Source organism: Delphinapterus leucas, chromosome 15 (assembly GCF_059928025.1).
Source record: "Delphinapterus leucas isolate spDelLeu-1000000601 "Yukka" chromosome 15, BTC_Dleu_Yukka2, whole genome shotgun sequence".
Taxonomy (NCBI): Eukaryota; Metazoa; Chordata; class Mammalia; order Artiodactyla; family Monodontidae; genus Delphinapterus; species Delphinapterus leucas.
The window spans coordinates 20365211-20391815 of record NC_143143.1 but is presented as its reverse complement, the minus strand read 5'-3'; the positions used below and the strand labels follow the sequence as shown (position 1 = coordinate 20391815).

At 52.1% G+C, this 26605-nt stretch overlaps 2 protein-coding genes across 3 annotated transcripts in view; one reads left to right on the top strand and one right to left on the bottom strand.

Moving 5' to 3' along the window:
• The window catches only part of PLK1 (polo like kinase 1), a 12759-nt gene extending 6908 nt beyond the window's left edge, over positions 1-5851 (top strand). Inside the window, exons 5-10 of one of the 2 annotated variants that reach the window (XM_022588517.2) lie at positions 51-270; positions 3267-3422; positions 4386-4463; positions 4665-4819; positions 4922-5104; positions 5351-5851. In XM_022588517.2, the coding sequence (XP_022444225.1) occupies positions 51-270; positions 3267-3422; positions 4386-4463; positions 4665-4819; positions 4922-5104; positions 5351-5557 (999 nt within the window). In that variant the 3' untranslated portion in view covers positions 5558-5851. The remainder of the gene's footprint in view (positions 1-50; positions 271-3266; positions 3423-4385; positions 4464-4664; positions 4820-4921; positions 5105-5350) is intronic. The other variant, XM_089896020.1, reaches the window with a different exon arrangement.
• On the bottom strand, positions 5596-26605 carry ERN2 (endoplasmic reticulum to nucleus signaling 2). The gene is made up of 22 exons (XM_089896024.1): positions 26498-26605; positions 24756-24861; positions 24390-24423; positions 24106-24178; positions 20164-20236; positions 19918-20025; positions 19490-19591; positions 17857-18121; positions 15898-15976; positions 15658-15805; positions 15425-15546; positions 14558-14713; positions 14120-14306; positions 9468-9552; positions 9140-9329; positions 8961-9060; positions 8687-8886; positions 7275-7422; positions 7059-7186; positions 6412-6535; positions 6263-6330; positions 5596-6178 (listed from the first exon to the last, which is right to left on the bottom strand). Exons 1-22 carry the CDS (start codon positions 26588-26590, stop codon positions 5966-5968), a joined length of 2802 nt encoding a protein of 933 aa, XP_089752150.1. The 5' UTR covers positions 26591-26605; the 3' UTR covers positions 5596-5965.

Below are 26605 nucleotides of genomic sequence, written 5' to 3'. Positions count from 1 at the left end.
ATTCGGGTCCCCCACCACATCCTACTTACGTCTCTCCCTCTCTGCTCCAGCACATCAACCCCGTGGCCGCCTCCCTCATCCAGAAGATGCTTCAGACAGATCCCACTGCCCGTCCAACCATTCAGGAGCTGCTCAATGACGAGTTTTTCACTTCTGGCTATATCCCTGCCCGCCTCCCCATCACCTGCCTCACCATTCCGCCCAGGTTTTCAATTGCTCCCAGTAGCCTGGACCCCAACAGCCGGAAGCCTCTCACTGTTCTCAATAAAGGTAAACCGGGGTCTGGGTAGACCCCAAGAGAGCCTAGGCCTCAGGTGTGTGAATGGATGGTCCCCATAGCTCAGGTGTGTGGTAAGACAGGCCCCAGTCCTTGAATACGTGGTCCCCATCCTCATGTGGCAAAATGCCCTTCCCCACAGCCCTGTCAGGAAAGACAGACCTTACCATGGCGGAATCAGACCCGTCATGCCCCAAAAGAAGAGAGTGGCTGAACGCCATTCCTGAAAAATTTGTATTTAAAAAAAAATTGCTAGTATCACCTTGCATGGTTCTTTGGGAAAAAATGTTGAAATTTTTCAGGTGTACACATAGAGCACAATGCAGTAGACCCCACATCCCCACCAGACTCAACACTTATCAAGATTTGTCATGTTTGCTCCATCACTCCTTTTTTGTTCCTTTGAAGTATTTTTGAAGTTAATCCCAGACATCTTGTCATTTTACCCCATAAACTTCAGTATGCATCTCTTTAAAAGAATGGACATTTTCTTACAAAACCACATCCCATTGTTTGGGTTGTCATTGTTTCTAGATCTCTTCAGAGAACAGAATTAGGAAATACATAATTGGGAAGGGGGCGGGGACCTTGAATTTACGCTGCTATTTCTGATTCACACTTTTTGAACATTTTATTTTGATATTGTTTCAAATTATGAAAAGTGAGAATAGATAAAAACTTCCTGTATCTTGTTCCCCCTTTTCTCCACCAATTAACATTTTTCTACATTTACTTTATCTCTCTCATATATATATCTAAATTTCTTTCCCCAAACCATCTGATAGTAAGTTGTACACATTCTGGCCTTTACTACTTAATACTTCAGTGTATATTTTCTAAAAACAATTCTTTTACATAACCACAGCACAGGACACAGTTATCAAGTTCAGGAAATTTAACATTGATGAAACTTCTCTTACAGCAATCTTTTTCTTCACTGTGAAGTTACTACTTTAATTTTCTTTTGGTAATTTATAAGTCTCTGATTTAAATATAATATTATAGGATTTTTACTTTTTTAATTTTATACTTGGTTTTTTTTTTGTGGTACGCGGGCCTCTCACTGTTGTGGCCTCCCCCGTTGCAGAGCACAGGCTCCGCAGGCTCGGCAGCCATGGCTCACAGGCCCAGCCACTCCGCGGCATGTGGGATCTTCCCAGACCGGGGCATGAACCCGTGTCCCCTGCATCGGCAGGCAGACTCTCAACCACTGTGCCACCAGGGAAGCCCCTATACTTGTATTTTTTTTCCTTACACTGAAAACCCTTTTTCCTTACATTATATACATGAATTTTCAACATCTGTAAAGTATGTTATGAAATGATGTTTATTTTCTTGCAGTTCTATTTGTCTTTGGAATATATTTCACTTGAAAAAAAAAGTGCCACTTGAAAAACTTTATTTCTCTGTGTGGATATAGCACCAAATGAGTTCATTTGTTTCAGTTATAATACTGCTATTTTAAGGATTACTTTTTTCTTTAGGCTTTAATTTTTGATATTTTCACTGGTTATATTACTATTCCCTTTGATTGGTGATCACTTGGTTAAGGTGGTACCTCCAGTGCAGAGTTACTGTTTTTCCTTTTGTGATTAATTAATACCTTGTGAGGAGTTAATTTGAAAGGATTCTATTTCTTCTCAGACTTTAGCCTACTGATTTTAGCATCCATGGTGGATCTTGCCTGCAGCAATTATTACTGTGGTATTCTAATGGTGACTTTTCTCCTTTTCTTGTTCCTTTTACATCCATTAATTGGAGTTCTCCTGTAAGGAAGAGCTGTCACTTCTCTCCCATTTATTTATTTGGTTATTTGTGTCAATATGGACTCATGGATATTTAATCTTAGAGCTATAATGTAATATTGTTATTTTAAGGATTGCTTTTCTTTTCTTTTGGTTTTAAGTTTTGAACATAAAGCATTCTTCAAAACGTAGCGAAAATCAGGGTGAGATTTTTTTGGAGTACATAAATCCCCGTTTATTCATCGTCTGTTTTCAGTAATTACCAGCATTTGCCCATATACTTGTTTGTATCTTTTCCACCTTCTTCCCCTTTTTTTGGCTAGAGGTTTCTTTGCTTGTTTGTTTGTGATTTTTGTGTTTTTTTTTTTTTTTTTGGCGGTGCTGTGTGGCTTGCGGGCTCTTACTTCCCCAACCAGGGATTGAACCCGGGCCCCGGCAGTGAAAGCACCGAGTCCTAACCACTGGACCTCCAGGGAACTCCCTTGCTAGAGTTTTTAAAGCAAGTCCCAAATATGTTATTATTCCACAATTAAGTCCTTACCACCGCATAGATTTTTTCAATTGAAAATTCATATCTTTAAATATCTTAAGAATTTCATATTACACAAGGAGAACTAGCACATGTTGGTGGGGAAAGAAACATTTAAGCCTAAAGACAATAAAAATCATCCATGCTTCTACCACCCAAATATAACTGATGTTAAAATTTCAGTGTGTATCTGTCTTTTCAGATTTCAGTCACATGTAAGTACATAAAGCAAATTTTAGGGTGGAAAAAATCTCTTACGTTTTCATTAAATGCCTGCTTAGTCCATCTTGCTGATGGGTTGTGATTTACTGAGCCCTTCCATTTTCCTGGATGCAAAAGATGCTTTTAATTCTTGGATTGAAGCCAGGCAGCTCCAAGCTGCTCACGCCTTCTAGCTGTCTCCCTGAGTGACCAGAGGTGCCCTGCAGGGCCCAGCATTGGGTTAGAGGTCTGAGTGTCCGAAGCTCTATGGCTCTGTGTGGCCATGAGCCTTCCTACAGGGCTTGGCCTGGCCCTGGAGGTACCAGTGAGTGAGTACCAGGTGCTGTCACATGAGCAGGGCAGCTGCTGCTCTAATAACCTGGCACCTACCTAAAGCAGTGGCAGCGCAAAGAGCTTTTCTCTGGGGGCAGTACCAGCTGTGGCCGGGGATCCTGGGCCCTCCCAACCTGCGGCCTTTTTGCCCAGCTAATGACTATGTTTCATCTCCTTCCAGGCATGGAGAACCCCATGCCCGAGCGTCCCCGGGAAAAAGAGGAGCCAGTGGTGCGGGAGGCCAGCGAGGCGGTCGACTGCCACCTCGGCGACATGCTGCAGCAGCTGCACAGCGTCAATGCCTCCAAGCCCTCAGAGCGGGGGCTGGTGAGGCAAGGTGGGCACTGCGGGCCAGGGCGTCTGGAGAGGGCAGGGAAGTCAGCCCCGGAGTGCCGGTGGCTTGTCCAGGCCCCTGGCTCCGTAATACCTTTACTTCCCGCATTTCCTGTACATTACAGCGCAAACAAGTTAGCCTACTGGCCCAGGCCCTCCATGGTCAGGCCCCTTCCTTTTTCTGACTCATCTGTTCTGTCTCCACAAGCGCCCCACCTTCCAGCACCCCCACGTGCTGCCTGTATACATTGGCTCACACTGTCTCCTCTGCTCAGAGAATCCCTCTGTAGCCTTCAAGACAGTGGAAATAACAGACCCAGATGTGCTCCAGCCTCGGGGCCTTTGCTCTCCCGGCAAGCACTTCCTCCAGATCACTGCAAGGCTCACACTCCCTGCCTTCACGTGTCTGCGCCAGAGTCACCTCCATGATCATCTCCCTGCCCCCACTCCTCTTACTTGCCTTGTTTCTCCACAACACTTCTCATCTAACACATTCTAAAGTTTCCGTATTTGTTTATTGTATTTAAAAGAAGAAATCGTCACATGCACAGAACTTAACATTTTCACGTATCTGGGATTGTCTATCTTCTCACAATTTTTTAATCATTTAAAACTCACTGATTTGCACCATGATAGAAGTAACTTACATATTCTGTGAACATTTATTTTGATTGGTCTCTATCCCTAGAGCCGGAATGCAGGCTCAGGGAGGGCTGGGTTTTGTCATTGCTCGCTGCCTGTAACGGTGTCTGGCGCACAGCGGGCCTTTGTTAAATGGGTCAGCTGAATGCATGAGTGGACTCGGCGCTCTGCACTGTAACTTTTCTGCTTCAGTGCTGCCTGTCTAAGCTTGTTGCTGGCAGAGGGCTCCAGGCCTCTTGACCGAGCTCCCTGGTGTGGGCCGCCTGAGTGGACCAGAGGGGAAGAGGCTGGTGCTGATCGATCTTCTTGTCTGTTTCTGTCCCAGAGGAGGCTGAGGATCCCGCCTGCATCCCCATCTTCTGGGTCAGCAAGTGGGTGGACTATTCGGACAAGTATGGCCTTGGTAGGTTTCTCCCAGCTGTGGCGGTGGCTCAGGTGCCGCCTAGCAACCCTTCGAGTTGTTACAGGCTCTTGCCTTTCTTGGCTCCCACATCCTCTTCTCTCGACACTCTCCTGTCTCCATCCCAGGCTTACTAGCCCCAGCCCCTAACGGCCCCCTGCCCCCCATGGCCCCTTTCTGAGGCCTCCCTCCACCTACCGCTAGGGTACCAGCTGTGTGACAACAGCGTGGGAGTGCTCTTCAACGACTCAACACGCCTCATCCTCTACAACGACGGCGACAGCCTGCAGTACATCGAACGTGATGGCACGGAGTCCTACCTCACCGTGAGTTCCCATCCCAACTCCCTGATAAAGAAGGTGAGTGCTGGCTGGCCCGCGTGGGCTGCTGTTGGCCGGGAGTGAGGGCTTTGCCAGGGGACAGGCTGTAACTCCGGACGCCCTCCCTCACTTTCCAACCAGATCACCCTCCTCAAGTATTTCCGAAACTACATGAGCGAACACTTGCTGAAGGCGGGTGCCAACATCACGCCCCGGGAAGGTGACGAGCTAGCCCGGCTACCCTACCTGCGTACCTGGTTTCGCACTCGCAGCGCCATCATTCTGCACCTCAGTAACGGCTGCGTGCAGATCAACTTCTTCCAGGTGAGCTGCGGCCCTGGAGGGCTGGGGCTGGGTATCTGTGCCTCTCAGCGGCCCACGGCATTGGGTGGGGAGTGGGAGGCACAGGACCTGTCCTTGGCAGTGTCAGCAGAAGGGAGTGAAATGCCCCCCCCCCCCCCGTCGACTGGGATATCTTCCCTCTACTCCCGCCAAGGCACACAGGCAGCTGGGAGCTTCAATCGCCAGTAACCCCCTGTCCGTCCACCCGCTCCCCTCCTGCCCTCACAGGACCACACCAAACTCATCCTGTGCCCGCTGATGGCTGCCGTGACCTACATCGATGAGAAGCGGGACTTCCGCACGTACCGCCTGAGCCTCCTGGAGGAGTACGGCTGCTCCAAGGAGCTGGCCAGCCGGCTGCGCTACGCTCGCACCATGGTGGACAAGCTGCTGAGTTCACGCTCGGCCACCAACCGCCTCAAGGCCTCCTCGTAGCCCCCCCACCCCCCTGGACTGGCACCCTCCTCCCCCCCACCAGCACCTCAGCCCACGCTGGTTAGATCCCTATTTTATGGGGTGTCCCCCAGCCCTGGGGGCTGGGGTGGAAGCTCCATCATCCCTGCAGGTGGGGCTGCTGTGTAAGTTATTTTTGTACATGTCCCGGTGTGGGTTCTGAGGCCACTTCCCCTTCCCTCTCAACCCCACCATATGAATTGTACAGAATATTGCTATTGAATTCGGGACTGTCTTTTCCTTGCCTTTATATTACATTAAACATATATGAATCTTCCTTTTTCTTCTTGTGTTCCCCGAGGGGTGCCTGGCACCCGGGTTCCGGCCACACTGTTGCTCTGGTGTCCCTGGCGGCCCAGCCTCTGCTGGTCTTTTCGACGCCAGGCCAGCTCAGCTCCCAGCAGCTCCCAGGCTCAGCTCCTGGGCCCCTGAGGCCGGCGGATAGTAGGGCAGGAAGAGGCTCTCAGAGGCACAGCTCCTCAGGGCGTGGTACGTGTGGAGCAGCAGCCGTGGGAAGCGGTTTGTGAAGTACTGGACGAAGCTGTCAGGGACAGGGCCCAGCGCCTGCCGTACCTCAGCCGGGAGCTCCCTGTAGTGATGCTTCTGGAGGGGTCGGAGCAGAGAGCCCGGGCTTAGCTGGACCAGGCCTCCCCACCTTCCAGGCCCCTCCCAAGCCCTGGAACACACCTTGTTTCTCACAGCACGGAGCAGGTCTCGCACCGACGTCCCCTTATATGACCGGAACCTCTTCAGATCTGTGGACGGGGAGGTCGTTGGCACAGCCGTCCCCACTGGGCTCCCCTCGGCCTCCCGGGCCACCGGAGTCTGGCCTCTACCTGTGTGCAGCGGCACCGAGATGTGCTTGTGCCAGTCACTCCGGACCACCTCGGCGCCACCTGCCTCCAGCGCCGTCACCAGCGGCCCCTGCTCAGGCTCCTTCTCCAGCCAGTCGCTGGCGTCCTAGGACCCACAGCTCCTGAGCCTCCTGAGCGGGCTCGGAGGCCACAGGCCAGGAGTGTCCTATGGCTGGGGCAGTGCAGCAGCCGAAGCTGCTCGGGTTAGGGTAAGTATTATTGCCTCCTATGGAGTGTGGCTTCTCTGTGCTGTGCGGGGTCTAATCCAACCGGTGACAGAGGTGCTGTCGTCCCCGTTTTACAGATGAGCAAAGAGGCTCAAGGTCACACGAGTGGAATGGGCTGTCTGGGCACGAGTATAGCAGGAGGGACGACTAGGGCCGAAAGGAACAGGGTCTAGCCTCACATGAGGGGCAGCTGGGCTGGGGAAGCAGTGCTGAGGAGACCGTGCAGTGCCAAGATGGCAGCGTTCAGGAGTCTGGGCTCTGCCTTGATTGAGATAAGGATCTGGGCTGCCTGGAACAGGTAGACGAGTCTCTTTTCCCCCAACCAATCTGGCTTCCCCTCTCTTGTTGCTCAGGACCCAAACTTGGGACTTTCTGGGGCCGCTCCCCAGATTTCCTCCTGACCTGGAAGAACTGGAGCTGCTTGGCTCTGCTCCAAAAGAAGGGGTGGGCCAGCACCTGGTGAGCAGAGGGACGAGCCTGTGGCAGGGGGCTCAGCATGGCCTCCACCAGGTTCCAGGCAACGACCTTGTCTGTAGGGGAAAGAGGGAGGGATGGCTTCAGGCCCGCACAGGCTCTGCCCTGCTTCCTCCCTCCTCTGCCAGCCCAGGTCCCCCTCACCGTGGGCCTCTTCCTCCAGGTGAGCCAGGCAGGGAGAGCCTGCAAGGATGTTTGCCTGGCGATAAAGACTCTCTCCGAAGGGGTGGCTGCCACTGGAAAGCACATAGTAGAACACGCAGCCTGCAGAGAAGATGTCCACTGCGCTGGTCTGGGGGCCAGAGGGACAAGCATAAGGAGGAAGTCTCTGCTCCAGGAAGTCTGCCGGGCTACATTCTCCCCAGGGCTGATATGGCAGCTGGGGATCTGGCTCGAACTAGGACACAAGGACGCTTCCCAAGAGGCACCCTCTTGGCCCTAGATCCCCTCCCCTCTGCACTGTTGAAAGGGACCCACGGTTTTCATCCAAAACCTTTGCCCCTACTGAGCCTCTAGTTTAGGTTTCCAAGTGTCATTCCTCCAGGTCTGGTGGGCAGCACAACCAAGTGAAGCTGGGCACGCATGAGGCGATCAGGCAGCGGTGAGGACTGTATGATCTGTTGCTGGACCTGTCCACACATGGCCACTGGCACTTAGCTCCAGCTGGTTGCCTCCAGGGGACTTTCTCGGTGGCAGAGCTTTGATTTTCCAAGTGAATCCAGAAATCTAGACTTTCATGTGCAACTTCCCAGAAGTTAAAATATTGGCTGCTAATTTAAAAAATCAAAACCTGCACAGGCTCCTAACATCAGTGCTTTGGTCCTTGGGCCTCCAGGTTGCCAATCCTAGCTTTCTCTAAACTTCAGGGGTGGGGTGGCTTTGCCTGGTGACTGTCCTTGTGTGTTACTCTCATCCATGCCTCTGACTTTCCCCTACACACCAACTCAAAAATCTATAATCCTGGGGTCTCCAACTCAAGTGTCTGTGGGGGTCAGACACTGCTCTGTGCTCCAGTTATATCAGCTCATGTGATGCTCCCCCAGACCCTCCGCATCTGGGTGGCTCTCCACGCTGGCTACACGTTACAGTCACTGGGGGTCAGCTACTGGGTGTGGGGCCCGGGCACCTGAATTTTTTTCAAGTTCCCCAGTGATTGTGCATCACAATAGAGATGAAAACTATTCTCTAGTTCAGAGTTTCTCAACCTCAGTACTACTGACATTTTGGACCAGATAATTCTTCGTCCTGGGGGACTGTCTTGTGCGTTGTAGGATGTTTCGCAAGCATCCCTGGCCTCTGCCCATTAGACGGCAGTAACAAGCCTCCCTTCCCCTGCCAAGTGTGACATCCAAAAATGTCTCCAGACATTGCCCAAAGGTGGCAAAAATCATCCCTGGTTGAGAACCATACCCTAGGTAAGAAGGGAGGAATTATCCCCACTTTACAGATGAAGAAACAGGCTTGGAGGAGTGACTGAAGGTCACACAGCGGGCCCGGACAGGAGAGGCACTGGGCAGGGAATGATTCCTGCGGCCTGGGGCGGCGGGAGGACTCACGGGGCTGTCTGGGGGCAGGAGCTGCAGGAGCTCGGGCGCCATCCAGCCTTCTGTACCGGGGACGCCTGAACGGAGGCTGAAGCTGCAGCGGCCAGCGGGCAGCTTCTTGCAGAGGCCAAAGTCTGAGAGGACCACTCTGCCTCGGCCCTGGCTGTCGGGCCCCGTAATGAGGACGTTGCCGGGCTTCAGGTCCCGGTGCACTGTGAGAGCAGAGCAGAGCTGAGAGCTGCGGGGGGAGTCGGGAGCTTGGATGGAGGGCGGGAGGGGCCGGTACCTATGTGTAAGGAATGCAGGTGGGCCAGGCCCGCCGTCAGTTGCTGCAGCGCCATCCCGGGCTCCAGGCCCCAGCGGTCCGTCTCCAGGTGTTCCACATACTGGGGAGCGGCGAGGGGCAGAGCGTCACCCCGCGGCCCAGGACCCTGCCCCCCACCCACCCCTGAGCACGGGCTTCACCTCCCGCAGCGAGGCCCGGCAGAGCTCCAGGGCGATGTAGTGGAACTGTGGTCCCCGCTCGGTGCAGAAGTAGCGGAGCACGTTGGGGTGCCTGTCAGACTCCTGCAGCATCTGCACCTCCCGCCGGACCAGGCCGAAGCACTCACGGAGGAGCCGCTTGACCGCCACGGCCCGCCCCTCGAACTGTCCCCTGGGAGGTGGCGAGCGGAGGCCCAGAGGGCAGACGAAGGCAAAGGTTAGGAACTGTGCCCACCTCGGGGGTTCTCGGAAAGAATGGCTCTCCAAGGGACAGTGGCCATCCCCAGCCTGGCTCCTGGCTGCTGCTCACCGGAAAACGAAAGTCCCGCCTGCCCCGCGGCCCAGCACGTCCTTGGGATTGAAGGAAATCTTCCCCACCACGGTGAGCTGCTCGGCTGGGGGGAGGGGAGGGGGGGGTCTCAGGGAGCCTCTGCCCACGGTCGCCACCCTGCCCAGTCCCAGGTCCCCCACCTCGGCCCTTCTCCGGCCTCCCCCTTCCACGCCCCGCCTGGTGCCAGACTGCTTGGGTCCAGTGTCTCGTGCTGCCACTCAATCCGTGTGAACTTGGGCGAGTGACTTAACCGCTGTGCCCTGGTCCTCTCATCTGTAAAGTGGGACCTATGTCAAGGATCCTGCACAATATTATCGTGAGGATTAATGGAAGAAAGGGTCGGGGAGAGGTTCACTCTACTGTCCTCTTTTATCCTTCTCCCTGTTTTGGCATCTTCTGCCCAGGTTTCTTTCCTTTACCCACCTCCACCAGTTATAAACCCTTTTAACTAAGGAATTCGCTTCAAACAGGAAGGTGAGTTTTGGCAGCCGTAAGCGTGAGGAGGGTGAATGCTGTTGCAGAAAAGACTGTCCTGGAAGAGGGCGGGGCGGGGTCAGTGGGCGTTTGGATGCTGAGCTGTCCCAGAGTTAGTTCTAGGGCAGCAGGGATTCCCCAGAAGGCCTTGGTTTCCTGTTAAGAAGGATGGGGTTGGACTGTTACTGCTCTTCCTTTTGGGTTGCTTGCGAGAGACCCCTCACAATGCACCAGGCTGCACCTTGCTCAGATCCAAGGGGCCCCATGCTCACAGCTAAGTGTATCTGGCGCCCCTAGAGTTGTGTGCCCCTCCGTGGCCCTGAGAACACTCTCCTTAGGAAGAGCTGCCAGCTTCAGTCTCTCTAATCAGCTCTAGGAAAAGCAAATGAAAATCAGCATCAGGGATCAGTGAGAAAAGTATTAAGCTGTCCCTCAGCACTGCTCTGGATTATTGGCTTAAACAGTCACTCTCATCTCCTGACAAGATGCAAGCAGTAACCGAAATTTGTATACCATGGACACTCAGGCGTGTGGGCCCAGGGCCTTGCTGGAAGCACATCGCCCACAAGTAAGATGGGCCTGTCTCTCCGGCAGCACAGGAAGCAGGGACAGAGCTGCGGGAAAGCCTATTTGAACCAGCCATGATCAGCTGGCTCCAGGTGAGGGTCCCTGAGCAGCACTTCCGACCCCTCTTCTGTACCACTTGCTTCGTTCTGCTGCGTTTCCGGTCTCTTACGTGTCTGCCTTCCCTGCTCTGGATGCCCTTGGCATGAGGTGAAGACTTGCTATGTGCTTTCTGGGTTAGATTCAGAACTAACTCTAGATTCAGGAGCACCCTCAATGCTGGGATGGAGGCCAGACTTCTGGCCTTGAATGCAGAAATAATGAGCTGGGGGGCTTCCCTGGTGGCGCAGTGATTAAGAATCTGCCTGCCAATGCAGCGGACACAGTTTCGAGCCCTGGTCCGGGAAGATCCCACATGCCACGGAGCAACTAAGCCCGCGCGCCACAACTACTGAAGCCCACGCACCTAGAGCCCGTGCTCCACAACAAGAGGCCACTGCAATGAGAAGCCCGCGAAGCCTGTGCACTGCAACGAAGAGTAGCCCCCACTCGCCGCAACTAGAGAAAGTATGGGCGCAGCAGCGAGGACCCAATGCAGCCAAAAATAAATAAGTTTTTAAAAATAATAATAATAATGAGCCGGGAGGCTCAGTCTGCACAAACATATTCGCCATTTGCTCAGCCTTCTATATCATGATAACGGAGAAGCAGCAAATGCAGGAGAGAAGTTCTAAAGTAATCAAAAGTTGTCACATGAAGGGGAAGCAGTGTACAGTCAGAATTCCCTCTGAAAACCTCAAGAACATGTGATGTATTGTGTTGCTTCTTGTACACGGGTTGGGAAACCATTAAAGTGGTCACCTGTTTTCATGGGTATTGCCAAAATGCAAACAGAGGCAACATCCCAGAGTTGACCTGCTTTCGAGTTCCTGAGCTGCTACTTACTGGCTTTGTGAGTCTGGGGTGGGGTGCCATGAACCTTTCATTTTCTCTTCCATAAAATCAGCGTTATGATAGTATCCACCTCACAAAAATGTTGTGACTATCATACGAGTTCATGCATGAACAGCATTTAGGAAAGTGCCCGGTACACAGTAAGCGCTATATAAATGTTAGCTCTCAGTGTTAACTCTGGTTCAGGCTCGATTGCGCCCACTTGCCGCTGAATGTACCATGTAGCCGGTGGTCCTGGAGGACACCCAACCAAGCACGTGTAGATGGATTTGTGGAGGTTAAATGAGAGTGGGACAGGACTCCACTGTAGATTTTGTGAACCATAAAAAGGTCCCGAGGAACGTTCCCGCACCAAGAGGAGAAGCAAGATTTCCAAGGTCAGAGTTCCTGACATAGATGTCCTAAGAATAAGAATAGGCTGCCACATGGTGCCAGTGTGGCGGGGGCTTTTTTGGAGAGTGGTTCTCGAAGCTTTTCTGCCATCTGCCACATTCGTTTATTTGACTCTCCCTGCACTAAAGATTTTTGATACATTGGACTCCATATTGTTGCCTATTGGATGAGCAAGTCCCAGCCTATTAACTCTGCCTGTTCCTCACGCCTGCTCGGCACATATTCACTCCGTATATATTTATTGAGTTGAGAAGGGCTGTTTAAGAACCTGCAGTGGCCACTCAGTCACTGCCTCAACAGATATTCCCTGAGCCATGCTCTGGGTCGAGATTGCAGCAGTAAGCAAGGCAGGCTGAGCCCAAGCACCTGTTCTCCAGTTTACCACAGTCCCATCACACCCTATTCTCTCTCCTATGTGGCTGCTTCACTTGTTTACTTTATCCACCTGACCTACCCATGAGCATGAGATTGCCACCTTCCTTTCAGCTTCCGGAATGTGTACCCTGCTTCCTGTCATCTCTGAACCTTCGCCTGTGCTACTGGTGCCACCTGGACTGCTGCTGTCCCCCTCCTCCCTGTTCACCTGGGTGATTCCTTCTTATCCTTGGGATCACAGCTTAGACTTGCCTTTCAGGACAATTCCCATGTCCCCATGTCTGAGCTACATGCCCCTCCTTTGTGTTCCTGTAGCTCCCTGTATCCTCCCCAACCCCATCACAGCATTTATCACAGAGCCTAGTAACAGCCTGTCCTTTCCTGGCTTCGCCTAGAGGTCATGAAAACACCAAAGTAAAGTTTATGAAAACTTTAAATGAAGAAAGTGAAAGAAATAGAAAGATTTCTTTTCAATTCCAGAGGGAATCCAGTATTATAAAGAGATTGTTACCACTTAGTTTTGTAACAAAGGTACCGAGCTCTAGCTGGGATTCTTGTCCTGAAGCACTGATATCACTTTGATTATTTTCTTATAGTGAGTAAAGAAGTTTAAGTGTTTTATATATCAAGGATGAGCCAGGGCTGGGATTCAACATCTTTTTTTCTCCTCCTCTGAGGATTATTGGTATCTGCGGACTCACAAGGGGACTGAGACGTCTGGGGAAGGAATTCCATCCTGTCAGTGATTGGGACCGTGGACCAGGGTTGTGAGGAACACCTGAACGACGATGGCAGGAGGAACAGCGAGGTCATTTGACGAGAACCACCTGGGACAAGGTGGAGTCTGGGTCATCTGGGGGAAGACTTGGCTCGAGTCAGAAGGTCCAAGGAGATGAGTGTTTCAGGGTGCAGTGGGGTGAGTATTACTTGGACCCACCCAGAGCCAGTAAAGTGACTGGAACTGCAGCTCTCAGGGCTCAGGCAACTCGGCAGTGGGGGGCCTTTCTACAAGAGCTGAGCCCCAAGGAAGAGAGCTGCTTCCCTCTCAGCACAGGGAGGCGAACGCAAGGGGGAACTTTGGGAGCAGCACGGGAGCCGCACGCCAAGCATGGGGCGGACTTCACGCTGAGTTAAGGACACAGCAGAGTGGCTCCAAGGCTCCAAGGCAGTGGTTTGAGCAGTGACAGGAGGGTCCAGCAGCAGTTCACACAAAGGGCCGAGGCCAGCCCAGCCCGGAGCCAAAGAAACAGGAGAGAAGTAGCCTGGACTGACCACTAAAAGCATGTGGAAGTTCCCCTGGGGCATCCCACAGATTCCAGAGGAAGCTTGAAAGGGCTTGTTTATAGGATGAAATTGAGAAAAGAGAAGAGAAACGTTTAAAAAATAAAAAGCCCTAAAGAGAAAAGGAACCAAATGGTACCTAGGTGATTTACTATTATTGTTACCAAATATGTTATTTTAACACAAATATTAATAACATCACATAGTCTGATTTAATAGTAATGGTGATGTAACCTCTCATCATGAAGTGATGTCATGGGGTGGGTGTTATTATTCCCATTTGACAGATGAGAGAACTGAAGCTCAGAGGAGTTAAGCAATTCATCAAAGTTAACAGTTAGTAGAGTTAGATCTATACCCAGTTCTATCTGCATCCAGGGTCCTTGAACATAACGACAACAGTAAAAATGATGGCAAACATTTTTAGAGGGCTCAACTACATAGCAGGCACTATTTGACGTTCTCTCCTATTAACTCATTTAGGCCTGGCTACCCCACTATAGTGGCTTCTAATACACTGACTTTGAAGCTAAGCTTTCCCCTCTCTTTTCTGTCCCTGACTTTGTCCTTTCCTGTTCATGTAAGCTCACCTTCAGGGTCTTCAAGTGGCTGGTCTTGCTCTGGGGGGTTTTGAAACCTCTTGCGGCTCCATGGGGTGGCCCCGGAGGGCTGAGACTGAGCATCCCGTGAGATGTGAGAAGGGCCTGCAGGTGCCAGGGAGGCCTGCTGCCACTGCTTCTCTGCCAGCTGCTGTTGCTGCTGCTGAAACATGGGGGCCTAAGAGGGCCCAGCCTTGGCCAGCCCCTGACCCATGATGGGCCCAGAAGCTGTGCCTGAGATGGCCTGTCCCTGGAGCACTGGCATAAAGAGCACAGTATCAAGGGCTCTGGGAGCTGCTAAGAGGACAGCAGGGGGCAGAATTGGATCTGGGTGAGGGAGAAAGTTGCCAAGTGGTCTTGGAGAGGAGGACCAGAGTTCCCCCTAGGAAGACCATGAGATGGGCCTGAGGCCAGGGATGATGGGCTTACCTGCCTCATCAGGAAGAGAATCCATCCTCCCAGGAGGAGAGCAGTGAGGCTGGCTGCCAGCAGGTCTTGGGGTCCCAGTCCTGGATGCAGGTCTGGGGTTTTCTCTTTAGGATGCAGCTCCAGGTTCGAAGGTTCCTCCCGGCTCAGGCTCAGGAGCTGGGGACAAAGAACCTTTCACTCTTAGAAGCCCCTCCCACTGTGGAACCCCTAACCCTTCTTCATGACCCAGTATAGGGCTGGGCTTAGCTGAAGGGGTGATGAATGAGTGGTGGGAAACCTGGCACTCTCCATGGTGCTGAAACACCATGGTGCCCCAGTAGACTGGTCTTTCAGACCTAGCTGAGGACAAGCAATCTCCTGGGGTATCACTAAAAATTCAGATACTCTTGGGGCATCACCAAAAAATTCAGATATCTACCTCCAGAGATTCTGAATTCAGGGGGCGTTGGAGTGGGCTCCTAGGTGATTCTGATAAGCAACCAGATTTGAGAATTATGTCTCCAGGTCATGCCTGTTCCTTCTAAACTTGAACTATTGGCAACTCTTGTCCAGTCCTCTCCCAGGAGGACATGCTTTTATAGTTTTTCCGTTTTCATTTTCTCACTTGATAAATATTTTGTAAACTTTAAACTGAAGAAGAATAAAGAAAACTGTGACCCATGTTTCACAATTTAGATAGCCAATATCTTTTTAACACTTCTAACACTCTTCTGGCAATAACAACAAATGAAAGTTTTCCTTCCGAGAAATTGTGAGGTCAGTTGACGCACCCCCGAATGTTATTCCTAGAAGCCTGAGGAAAAGGTCCAAGGGCTGCCCTCCCGCTGCCGCACCTCCCCCCATGCCCTCTGCCCCTCTAGCACTGACCTCCAAGAAGAGAGCTGGGGCCTGGGTGCCCCCTGAGGGTCTGGTCCCAGAAGTCCCACTCCCTGGGGTGGGATGGAATCTCAGCATGGTGGTGTGCAGGACTGGGGGTGGCTCATGGTGTCCTAAGGGGCAGGGAAAATGTCAATGCGTTGGAGGTGATCTCAGCCTTCCAGCTCATAAACTGAGCTCACAGGTCCTTTATCTACTCTAAATTTGGGTAGAGGGGGTCTCACCAATGAGAAGCCACTGGCTAGGGAGGGCCGTACTGCCTGAGGGGTATCTGACAGCAGTGCTAGGTGAGCCCTCTCGCTCTCCTGAGACTTGGAGTGTCACCTCATCTGTGGTAGGGCCATCCGTGGGGGCCAGGGTCAGTCCACGAGGCTATGGCAGAAGGTGGAGAGTCAGGAGTGGTGGGGGGAGACTTCTCTCCTGCTCCATCCCCTCTTTCCAGCCCCTCAGAGAACCCTTCTCACCACTAGGGCCACCCCTGTGTGAACCAGTGCTTTAGACACATAGAAGCCAGCTTCATCCTTCCCCACATACAGCGTCATCCTAGTGGGGGAGAGGAAAAGGGGGAGAAGAATGAGTGATGGTGGTGGGTAATTTCAGTCACCATAGTACCCGTGTCCTTGTATTATCCCCGCCCACACTGACTCTGGGCTGGGCCAAGTGACTTGCTTTGGCCAGTGAGACAATAGCAGATGTGACACAAACACAGTCTTGAGAAATGCTTGTGCACTGGAGTTTGCCCTCTCATGGGGTTCTTTGGAACCCCGGGACCACCAAAGGAGAAAAGCCAGGCTAGCCTGCGGGGGCATGAGAGACCTCATTTGACATCCCATAGAATAAATAGTCCACCAACTATGAGAGAGCTGAGTGAAGCTATTCTAGATTGTCCAGGCCCAGCCAAGCCACCATCTGGCTGCTCAGACCAGAAAACCACCCAGCTGACCCACAGAATCTTGAAAAATAATGAATGTTTGTTTTGAAGCTCTAAATTGTGGGGCTGATTTGTTATATAGCAAAAGCTAACTGATACAAGCTCTATAGTCATTGTTTCTAAATCTATTTCTAGCCCAGACCTCTTCCATGAGCTCAATCTTCTAAATCTGAACTCATCTCCTCATTCCTTAGCTGCTCCTCCCCCTTCTTCCCCCACTTCCTCCCCCCTTCTTCCCCCACTTCCTCCTCACCCCCACCACTTCCTCCTCCAGTGCTCCCTACCTTTGAAAACGACCACACTCATGTGCCTCTAGAAACCTGAGCATAATTGTTGACTCCTTGCTCTAATCACCAAATTCGTACTGGTTTTTCCTCTTAATATCTGTTACCCTCCACTTATTTCCATCTCTAGCGTTTCTGCCCTGGTCCAAAGTGTCTTCATCTCCTGCCTGAACTAATGCAATATTCTGTGAACACTTCCTCCCCACAGCTCTAAGATACTCTTCGCACTGCAGCCAGTTATCTTTCTGAAATGAAAATATGATCAAATCACTTCTTTGCCTAAAACCCTCTAGTGGCTTCTCCTTAGCCTTGTCCCAAACCCTTTAAATGATCCTACAAGATCCCTGTTTAGCAGCCTCAGACCTTATTCTGTGCTCAGAGCTGTGCTCCAGCCTTATTTATTTTGTTAATTTAATCTGTTCCCTGGTTGCCATGATCTCTCTCTCTCTCTCTCTCTCTCTCTCTCTCTCTCTCTCTCTCTTTCTCTCTCTCGTTTCCTCTTCATCCTTTAGGTTTCAACTTATAGGTCCCTTCCTCTAGGAAGCTTTCTATGATTACCTTCTGCCCCCAGTCTTGATTTCAGTGCCTTTCCTATACATTCCCATGACACCCTATACTTCTCTTATCTCATCCTTTATCATACCATATTATGATTACGTCTTTACATACCTGTCTCCCCCACTAGACTCTGAGATTTCTGTAGGTAGGAACACTGGCTGTATTACTGTACTCCCAGAGCCTAGCAAGCAATTGCTACATAGCAAGTGCTCAATTAATATTTGTGGGATGAACTGAAAGAACGGATAATCCCCAATTTTCCTAGTCTGTCTCCCGGCTCCCCAAGATGGGGACACTAATGTATTTGGTGTTGCAAGGAAGGGTCATATTTAAAGTTTTTAACAATCAGTAAACACATAGTACCTACCAAGCTTAACAGGTGCCCGCTGTAGCACTGGGGTGGAGACATGGAGGCCCCTCCTAGGCCAGACTTTACCCTATCAGTTGCTGAACAGTGGGGCCAGCCAGGGGGTCCTGGGAGCACATGGGGGGTGGTGCAGGGCACTGGTTATTTACGAAACTGCTTGAAATATTTTGACCCCTGGTTCAGCTGCACTGGCGTGTCATGGTCAGACATCACACCTGCCCATTGGACCTGGGCTACAACACTTGCAGAAGCTCCTCCCCAGTCCCCAGGTGTGGGCACTTACAGCAGCTGGGTGTCTAAGGCAGAGAAGTGAGTGGCGGTGTCCTGGGGGCCTGAGGCGGGCAGTTGGATGTGGCCCCAGCGGAGGGCAAGGAAGTGCAGGGTGTCCCGAGCCAGTGTGAGATGGGGCAGCTGGCGCAGGCTGTCCTGGTGCCATGTGTAGATGCCCACCACAGGTACGCCTAAGTCCTGGGTCCACAGCACCGCCCCACTTCCTGGGTCCACCGTTAGCAGCAGGCCCATCCCACAGGATGCCAGGTAGCTCGTGTCTGCCAAGAAAGATGGCTGAGGAGATGTGGTCAGGGGGCCCTGACCTGAGGCACCTCGGAGCATCTTGAGGTGGGGAAGCTCCTCTGAGGGTGGGCCATCTGGAGGGCCACTCAGGTACATGGAGGTCAGGTGAGATCACCTGGAGGGTAATCAGGACATAGGAAGTTCACTGGGTCACTTTGATCAGGGTCAACTGGCAGCTGTGTTAGACGTAGGGGCCGGTCATGGTCATCCACAGGCGACTCAGGTGTGTGAATCAGTCCTTGTGGCTTAGGCTGTGGGGTCGTCAGTCATGGTCTGGCTGCTGGTCAGTCAGGGTGGTCTGGAGACATGTGGGTAGTGTGGGAGTCATTTAGAAGGCGAAGGGTGTCAGCCAGGGGCCCTGTGGGGTCGTCAGTCATGGTCTGGCTGCTGGTCAGTCAGGGTGGTCTGGAGACATGTGGGTAGCGTGGAAGTCATTTAGAAGGTGAAGGGTGTCAGCCAGGGGCCCTGTGGGTGTCACCTGTGATGTGTCAAGGTCGCCTGCATGAGTTCTCACGTGGAATGGTGGAGTCAGGGTCTGAGGGGTGGCTTGGGGCACCTTTGGGGTCACTCAGGCATTTGGGAAGGAGAGTTATTATTTTTTTAAAAACACAACATGATTATATTTTAATACACAACTAAAATACAAAACACCATAGTAAATTGATGGCAATAAAATATGGCGTTTCATTTGCATTGCCTGACAAATGGTTAGCATCCTTAGTCATAAATGAGTTCTTAGAAACCAGTAACAAAGACACTGATATACCAAGGGAAATGAAACAAAAAAATAAAAAAGAAGAAGATGAAATAACCCAAGTGACTAGAAGGATTAAGCATATATGAAGATGACTGAGCTGAACAATAACAGAAGAAAAGCAATTTCTTTGTAATATCATATTACCAAAGATTAAAAATCTAACATTTGTACAGTTTTAGGAAACATAGGGAAGGACAGTTAAAATATCAAGGGGGTGGTGAGTCTGGGGGAGGTCACTTAGGGTCATCTGTCAGGGGTCGTTCAACGTTTGGGGGACTGCTCAGGGTGTGCAGGGGTTGTTTGGGGTCACTCAGGAGGTGGGGAGCACCCAGGGTGACCTGGCTGGGCTCATTGGGAGTGCAGAGGAATTAGGATGTTAAGAGCTGCTCAGGGTACAGGAGGGTCAGGCTGGGTGTCGAGAGGGGTCACTTAGGGCTGTCTGTCAAGGGTGCGTCATTCAGTACGTGGGGTCCCTCAGGAGTTCAGGTGGGTCAGAATGTGGTGGGGCTTGGTCGTGGATACCACTCAGGGTTCCCTGAGTTGGGGACCTTGCTCCAAGGTGGAGCCAGAGAAGGGAGGCACTCACATTTCCCAGGTGAGCCATCCACGGGGGCTGCTGCGTAGCGGCGGTAGGTGGTGTTCCAGCGCAGGGCTGGGGCCCTGGGGTCATGCATGGTGACCGTGTACTCTGGGGACACCCAGAAGCAGGGTTACCAGGAGCGCCCACGTGGTGCTCCTCTACTCCCACCCGGGGGACATCATCTCATGGGGGCGGGGGCTTCCCGAGCACCCAGCCTGGAGGCCAGAGTCTTCAAGCAGCATCAGGATAGCAGAAACCAGGTCTGTTTTGGTCACTGCTGTGTCCCCCACTCCTTGTTCAGTGCTCAGGGAAGTGTTTGTTGACTGACAGAGTGATTGACTGGCCTGGACCCAGCGTGGATAGCAATTGCCAGGCCTGGGCAGAGCAAAAGGGGGGCTGCCCAGAGCTCAGGGAGCAGCTGGGGCCTGACTCACGCGTCCGGCCGATGTAGAGGCGGGGGGTAGAGGGTCGCTCTGTGGTCAGGGTCATCTGCGTCTTCCCTGATTCAGGGTCCACCACAAACCAGGCATCCTGCTTCCGGCCTGTGGAGGTGGGAAATGTGCTCGCTCTCAAGATGGCCTGGAGAGGGTGTGCAGCCTCTCCGTGCTGTGCCTAGCTGGCCTGTCCTGACCTAGGTCCAGTCCCTGCTGGACCAGGACTCCAGGCTGAGAGATGCTTACCTGTATAGAAGACGCCGTCAGAGCTGCGACAGGGGGAGGCATGAACCAGCTCGGGGATGGTGAACGGCAGTCTCTGGGGAGTGGAAACAGCAGAGAAGCACATACAACCTATTCATTAGGTACAATTATTATCATATGCATTCCCAGAGGGGCTAAGTAATGTGGCTAATATCACACAGCTGGTAAGTAGCAGAGCCAGGCCTTGAGCGTAGCCAGTTAGTTTCCCTCACACTTAACCACTCTGCTACACAACATCTTAAGGAGCTGCAGAAAATCCCACTCCCAGTGCCAAGATGCCACCTGATCACATGATCCTGGCCTGACCACCTCAAAAACACTTGCTGAGACTTGAAAACTTCAGTGGCCATGACAACCTTGGAGAGGCTGGGGAACTGTTCCACTCAAGAGACATGAGGACCAAATGCAAGGGGTGATCTTGGTTTGGGTTCTGGACTGGAAACAATAAAGCACACCATTAGGAACTTGACAAAATTAATATGGATTGTGGATTAGATAACACTATTGTATCAATGTTAAATCTGCTGATTTTGATAATTTACACTCAGGCTATGTAGGAGAAAATCCTTGTTTTAGGAATACACAATGACGCTTTAGGAGTAAAGGAGCATAATGTCTGCAACTCATTCTCAGATAGTTCAGAAAAAGAAATTTTATATACACATGTGTAATGTTATCCATCTATTAAGAGAGAATGATAAAGTGAAAGTGATAAGATGTTAAAAATTGATGCATCTGGGTAAAGGGAATAAACAATTGCTCTGAACTATCTTTGCATTTTTTCCTTACATTTGAAATTATATCAAAGTGAAAAAGATCCCCAAACTCCACATACAGAGCTCTTGCCAGACAGCACTCCAGGCACAAGCAAGTACTGAGGGAAAGAGAGTCGGGGCTTCCCGGGGGCTCAGTCAGGATGGACAACAAAAGAAGTCCATACAACCTATAGTTGGTACGGTTAGTGCATGACAGGGGGAGCACATGAAGTTGAGGGTAGCTGATGCAGATGTGGGGGACTGAAGATGGACTGATGGAAGAAGTTCAGTTGTTTATTCATTCATTCAACAACCGTTTAATGAGCACCTATTACTAGCCAGGCGCTAGGACTCTGTTGTAACCAAGACTGACCAAGTGCCCTTCTGAACAAAGTTACATTTCTGGTGTGTGTGTGTGATAATAAACAAACAAAAACACATAAACCATAATGCCAGGTAGTGGTAAATATTAAAACAAACTCAGAGAACTAGGATAGACACTGATTTGAGATGTTATTTCACATAGCCCAGCTAGGGAGTAAGAACCCAAGCCAAGGGAGGAGTGAGCCACAGGGTCATGTGGAGGGAGAGTCCTCTGGGCAGAGGGACAGAATGCTAAGGCCAACGGCAGGGCCACCTACCAACTGGCATGTTTAAGGAACAGCAAGGAGGCCAGTGCACCAGGAGTGGGGATGGAGAGGGGCAGAGTGGCCGAAAGTGAGGTGAGCTGGAGGCAAGATCACGGATTGGGAAGGAGTTTGGCTATTAAATTGGGACTTGAGGGGTGAGTAGGAAACAGCCAGGGGAAGGGGAGCACTTCTCACAAATATTCTGCTTCTTCTTCTGGGCTCCTGGTGGATTATATTTCTTTTCCTGCTTAAAGTGGGCACAGCCATGAGACTTGCTTTAGCCAGAGGGAGGGAGCAGAAGAGACCAGGTCCACATGGATGCTACAAGAGCCAGGGTGTGCTTCACCTCATTCACCTTTTCTGCTTTGGTGACTGAGAAGCCTCGGTTGTGGTGGAGTGTCTAACAGCTTGGGTCTCCAGTAGACCAGAGTGTACAGAGCCCCCGGGGGACCAACGCTGGTCACACGCTGTAAGCAGGAAGCAAGCTCTATGGAGCCATGGAGATTTGTGTGCTGTTGTCGCAGCGTGCTGCGGCTCATCCTGACTGAGTTGGGGAAATAGAGGCAGAATGGAAGAGGGTTCCAGACTCTTTGGGACAAGCTGGGTGAAGCCCCAGAGCTGGCACATTCAATAAGTTGATCGGTGTGTGTGCAGGTGTGTGCATGCATGGGTGCCTGTAGGTGAGCGAAGAGACGGCACAAGTGAGCTGGCCCTGGTGTGCTTTGTCGGGGCGACTGGACTTTATCCCAGATGCAGGGAGAGTGATGTGACTCACAACCACACCTGCCCATAAGACCCAGTGATGACCCCCAGAGCTGGATGGACTGGAGGTCCACTCTCCACCCGGCCCTCCCCATGGGAGACATACTTGTTTAGATTCCATCAGTGGGCGCCCTGTGCTCTGGCTTCCAGTCGGGGGCTGGGATACGGGGAGGGGGCAGAATCAGGGCGAGTGTTCCTGGGTCTCCTCTCCACAGGGTCATCGAGGGCTGGCTGTGTCCCTCCCCCAAAGGCCTCAGCTCCTTCCAGGTGGTCCTCTCCTCAAGCCCCCTCTGGATCCTTCCCCTCCTCTGAGCTTAGGGCTGATAAATGGCACCCCATGGTATGGGCCATAGGACACAGCACCCTGCCCTGCGGTTTCCTACCTCGGCCCACACCTTTGTAAGGAATCCCGTTAATAAAACCGCCTCAAACTCTCCCGTTGTAGTGTGCCACCTGTTTGCTGGGACCTTGCCTGCTTACATACTAACATTTCTTACCAATTCGGTTTCCTAAATCTCATGCGTAAGACCATCCTGGTAGGCATCCCATGGCACAGTCAGAATTCTGACACTGCCTGACTCTGCGCTTGGCCACGTGACCAGCTTTGGCTGATGAGACTTTAGCGAATGCGATACAGTCGGCCCTCCCTATCCGCTGGCTCCGAACCCACAGATTCAGTCAAATGCAGATTGAAAATATTTGGGAAAAAAAAGTTCCAGAAAGTTTCAAAGAGCAAAACTTGTATTTGCCGCACACTTGGCAACTATTTACATACCATTTACATTGTATTAGATATTATAAGTAATCTAGAGATGGTTTAAAGTATATGGAAGGGGGACTTCCCTGGTGGTCCAGTGGGTGAGACTCCGCGTTGCCAGTGCAGGGGGCCCGGGTTTGATCTCTGGTCGGGGAACTAGATCCCGCATGTGTGCCGCAGCTAAAAGATCCCACATGCTGCAACTAAATAAAGATCCCGCATGCAACAACTAAGACCAGGCACAGCCAAAATAAATAAATAAATATTAAAAAAATAAAGTATATGGGAGGATGCGTGTAGGTTATATGCAAATACTATGCCATTCTATATAAGGGACTTGAGCATCCTTGGATTTTGGTGGTGGGAGACGATTGACCTGTGGATACCAAGGGACGACTGTATAAGCAAAGCTTGAAAAATGCTCATACACTGGCCTCGCCCTCTCTTGCTGCTTCTGGCTCCCTTGTTGATACCATGTGAACAAGCCCAGGCTTGCCTGTTAAAAGATGAGAGACCCCTGGCCCAGTTGCCCGCATCAAAAGCCAGCCAACTACCAACCAGTTTTCAGAAAGAGAGCCAGCTGACCGGCAGCGGACCACAGATGCTTGGGCAAACTCAGTCAAGGCCACCCAGCTGAGTCCAGCCTAAACTGTCATCTCACAAAATTATGAGTTAAATAAATTGTTTGTATTTTAAGTTTGAGTTTTGGGGCAATTTGTTATTTAGCACAAGCTAACTGATACATAGGTTTCCCCTTAAAACCCTCAGAGTCCCCTGGAGAACCCCCCGTGACGCCCTCAGAGGCCTGACAGTCATCCGGTCAGCCTGCTCTGCAGACACAGCCAGAGTCACCCTACCACCCCCTTTCAACAGACCCCTCCAGACAGCCTTCCCCCAGTGCTCTCAGACTTCACCCTCTGCAGGACACTTGGATTCTGACCATACAGCCCTGCACCCTTTCAGTGCTCTGGCTAACAGAAGCCCTGACCCTCACCCATCCCAAGCACTGTAGGAAGCACACCATTAATCCCTGTTGTTTCTGCGTCCCCAAGATGTACAGGCTGCCATCAGCTGGGTCTGAGAGAAAGGCTGTCCTGTGGGGCAGAGAGGAACGGGAGAAGGTTGGGTGCACACCCCCTGGTTCCAAGAGGGCCTCCAACTTCCCTGCCAGTAGGGGCCCACCCTCGAAGGAGGCACCACAGAGCTCCAGACCCAAATCTTTTCCCTTACTTCCAGCCCACCCGCCCCTCCAGGCAACTATGGCTTCCCCATCTCTCAGGTGCCCGCTCCTTGGGGTCCACTTACTCTGTGACGTACATTGGCCCCTGGATGATGGGATCTGTAGGGACAGGGACATGGGCATGAGTAGACTCCCCGTTGAAAGGCATACCTCACATTGGTGCTTACTGGGTGCCAGACACCAAGCCAAGCATTTGTCATGAGTGTAATGTAATCTTCCCAAGAACTCTGTGAGGCCCCATTTTACAGGTGAGGACATTGAGGCTCAGAGAGGTGAAGTGACTTTCCCAAAGTCACACAGCTGGTAAATGGTAAAGCTGCCTGCGGACACCTGCTTATTGGATTCTAGACCCCATGTTCTCATCGTCCACGCCAAGGTGACCTCCCCCAAACGCGAGATCCAAGGAGGGAGGAGTGACTGCCCTTGCTTACCGTCTTTCAGCGTCCACTTCAAGTCCCCTGTCTGCTTGATCAGTGCGTGGAGACTTCCATCCAGGGTGGACACAAACAGGAGGTTCTCTGGCGTGAAGGTCTGAACCTGCAGTGCAAACAAAGTCACCTCTTCTGAGAGGCCTGGGATCGCCCTAGTGCTTGCTCCAGGCAGGGCTGGCTGTGACTCCCCTTCCCCTAGAGGGAAACAGAGAAAGAAGGAAGGAGGATTGGGGAAGCTGCTGGCTCCACCCACTGATCTCCACGGCCCTAGAGAGGGGTTATGGTGGGAGCCGGTGGGCCTGGCTCCTTTACAAAAGGACTTCAGTGACCCTCACAGCCTCCCTAAGAGATTGGTGCTATTATTCTCACCATTGCACAGGTGAAGGAGACTAAGGCTCAGGAAGGTTAGGTAATTAGCCTCCAGCCACACCGATAAATGGCAGAACTGGGGACTTGAACCACCATCTCTCTGGTTCCAGTGCCCGGTCCCTTCCTCCTTTGCCTCCCCCAACCCATTCCGTCTCCCCAGACCGGCCCAGCTGCTTTTGGTGCCAGGCTCCAGCAGGCCCCCTGGACCAAGTACAGGGGTGGCCAAGGGAGGGAGGGCTGGTGCTGCCCTGCGTCTGGCCCCTGCTGGGCTAACTCACCTGCTCCAGCCCTTCCTTGAGCAAACAGGGTGGGGCTGAGCTCCTAGCAGGAACCCTAACATCCGGGTGGCCTAGCCGCACCCCTGCAAAGGCCACATCCTGCTCCAGGACCCTCAGGCTTGGGGCCAAGCCAATGGTTTTGAAGTAGAGTCAGGAAACTTCCTTCGGGTCCTCTCTTCTCCGGGCCTGTTTTGTGATCGGCAGCGTGGCAGGAGGGAGAGTGATCTGGAGAAGAAGCTGCGGACTGATTGCCCACTGTTGAGTTTCGTTTGAACATCATCGTTTTTAAAATTTCGTTTATAACTAGCTACCAAGTTTTTAAAAATTGGAAAGATTTCACTTAAAAAAAAAATCAAGATTTCTCATTTTTCTCATTTCTAGTTTTTTTCTCATTTTTTCTGGAAACACCAGATCTGGCCAGACTGTGCTCACACCCTTACTTGGCAACCATCGGGTGGGTCCTGAGCTGGAAGTGGGCACGGTGTGGCATGAGCAGGTGCCTCTATGATCCCAATAACTGCTCTGGGGACTCCAGGCTGGACACGTGGATTCTAGTCCTGGCTTTGCCTTCTCACTGCATTTCTGTAAGACTGGGCTTTTCCACTCCTGGCAAGGCTGCACCAGATACCCATACCTCCGGCTTATTTATCCCAGAGGTTGTGAATCAGGGGTCCAGTCACGGGTAAGAGGGGGAGCCTTGTGATCCGCCTGAAATTTGTCTGTAAAGCTGGGTGTATGGGCGCATTTCTCGACAGAGGACCTTCAAGTGGATCCTAAGTTCCAAGGAAGCCGGGGTTCCAGAAGTTTTACGAGGCCTGGCAGGAAAGCGAGGGTCCCCTCCCTCCACCCCCACCCCCATGCTGCAGGACGCGCGGGGTGTTGGGTCTACCTGCGCTCTTCCGCGCGGGCAAGTCTCTCCAGCTCGTGGGGCAACCGGCAACTCCCCAAAGCTAGGAATTTTTCTCAGGCCAGGGGCCGACTTGGGGCGACCCGGACCCGGGGGGAGGGAGAGGTGCCCGCTGTGGTCCCGCCGCGCCCTAGCCGTCTGCGGCCCCGGCCCCGACCTTGGAGGCTCCGCGTCCGCCAGCTTCTCACCTGTGGCCCGAGCGTCCCGAGCAGCGCCGCGAGCTGCAGCAGGAACGGGGACCAAGGGCCGGGTCCCCGGGCCGCGCTCGCCATAGCCCGCATAGACGGCGTCCACAC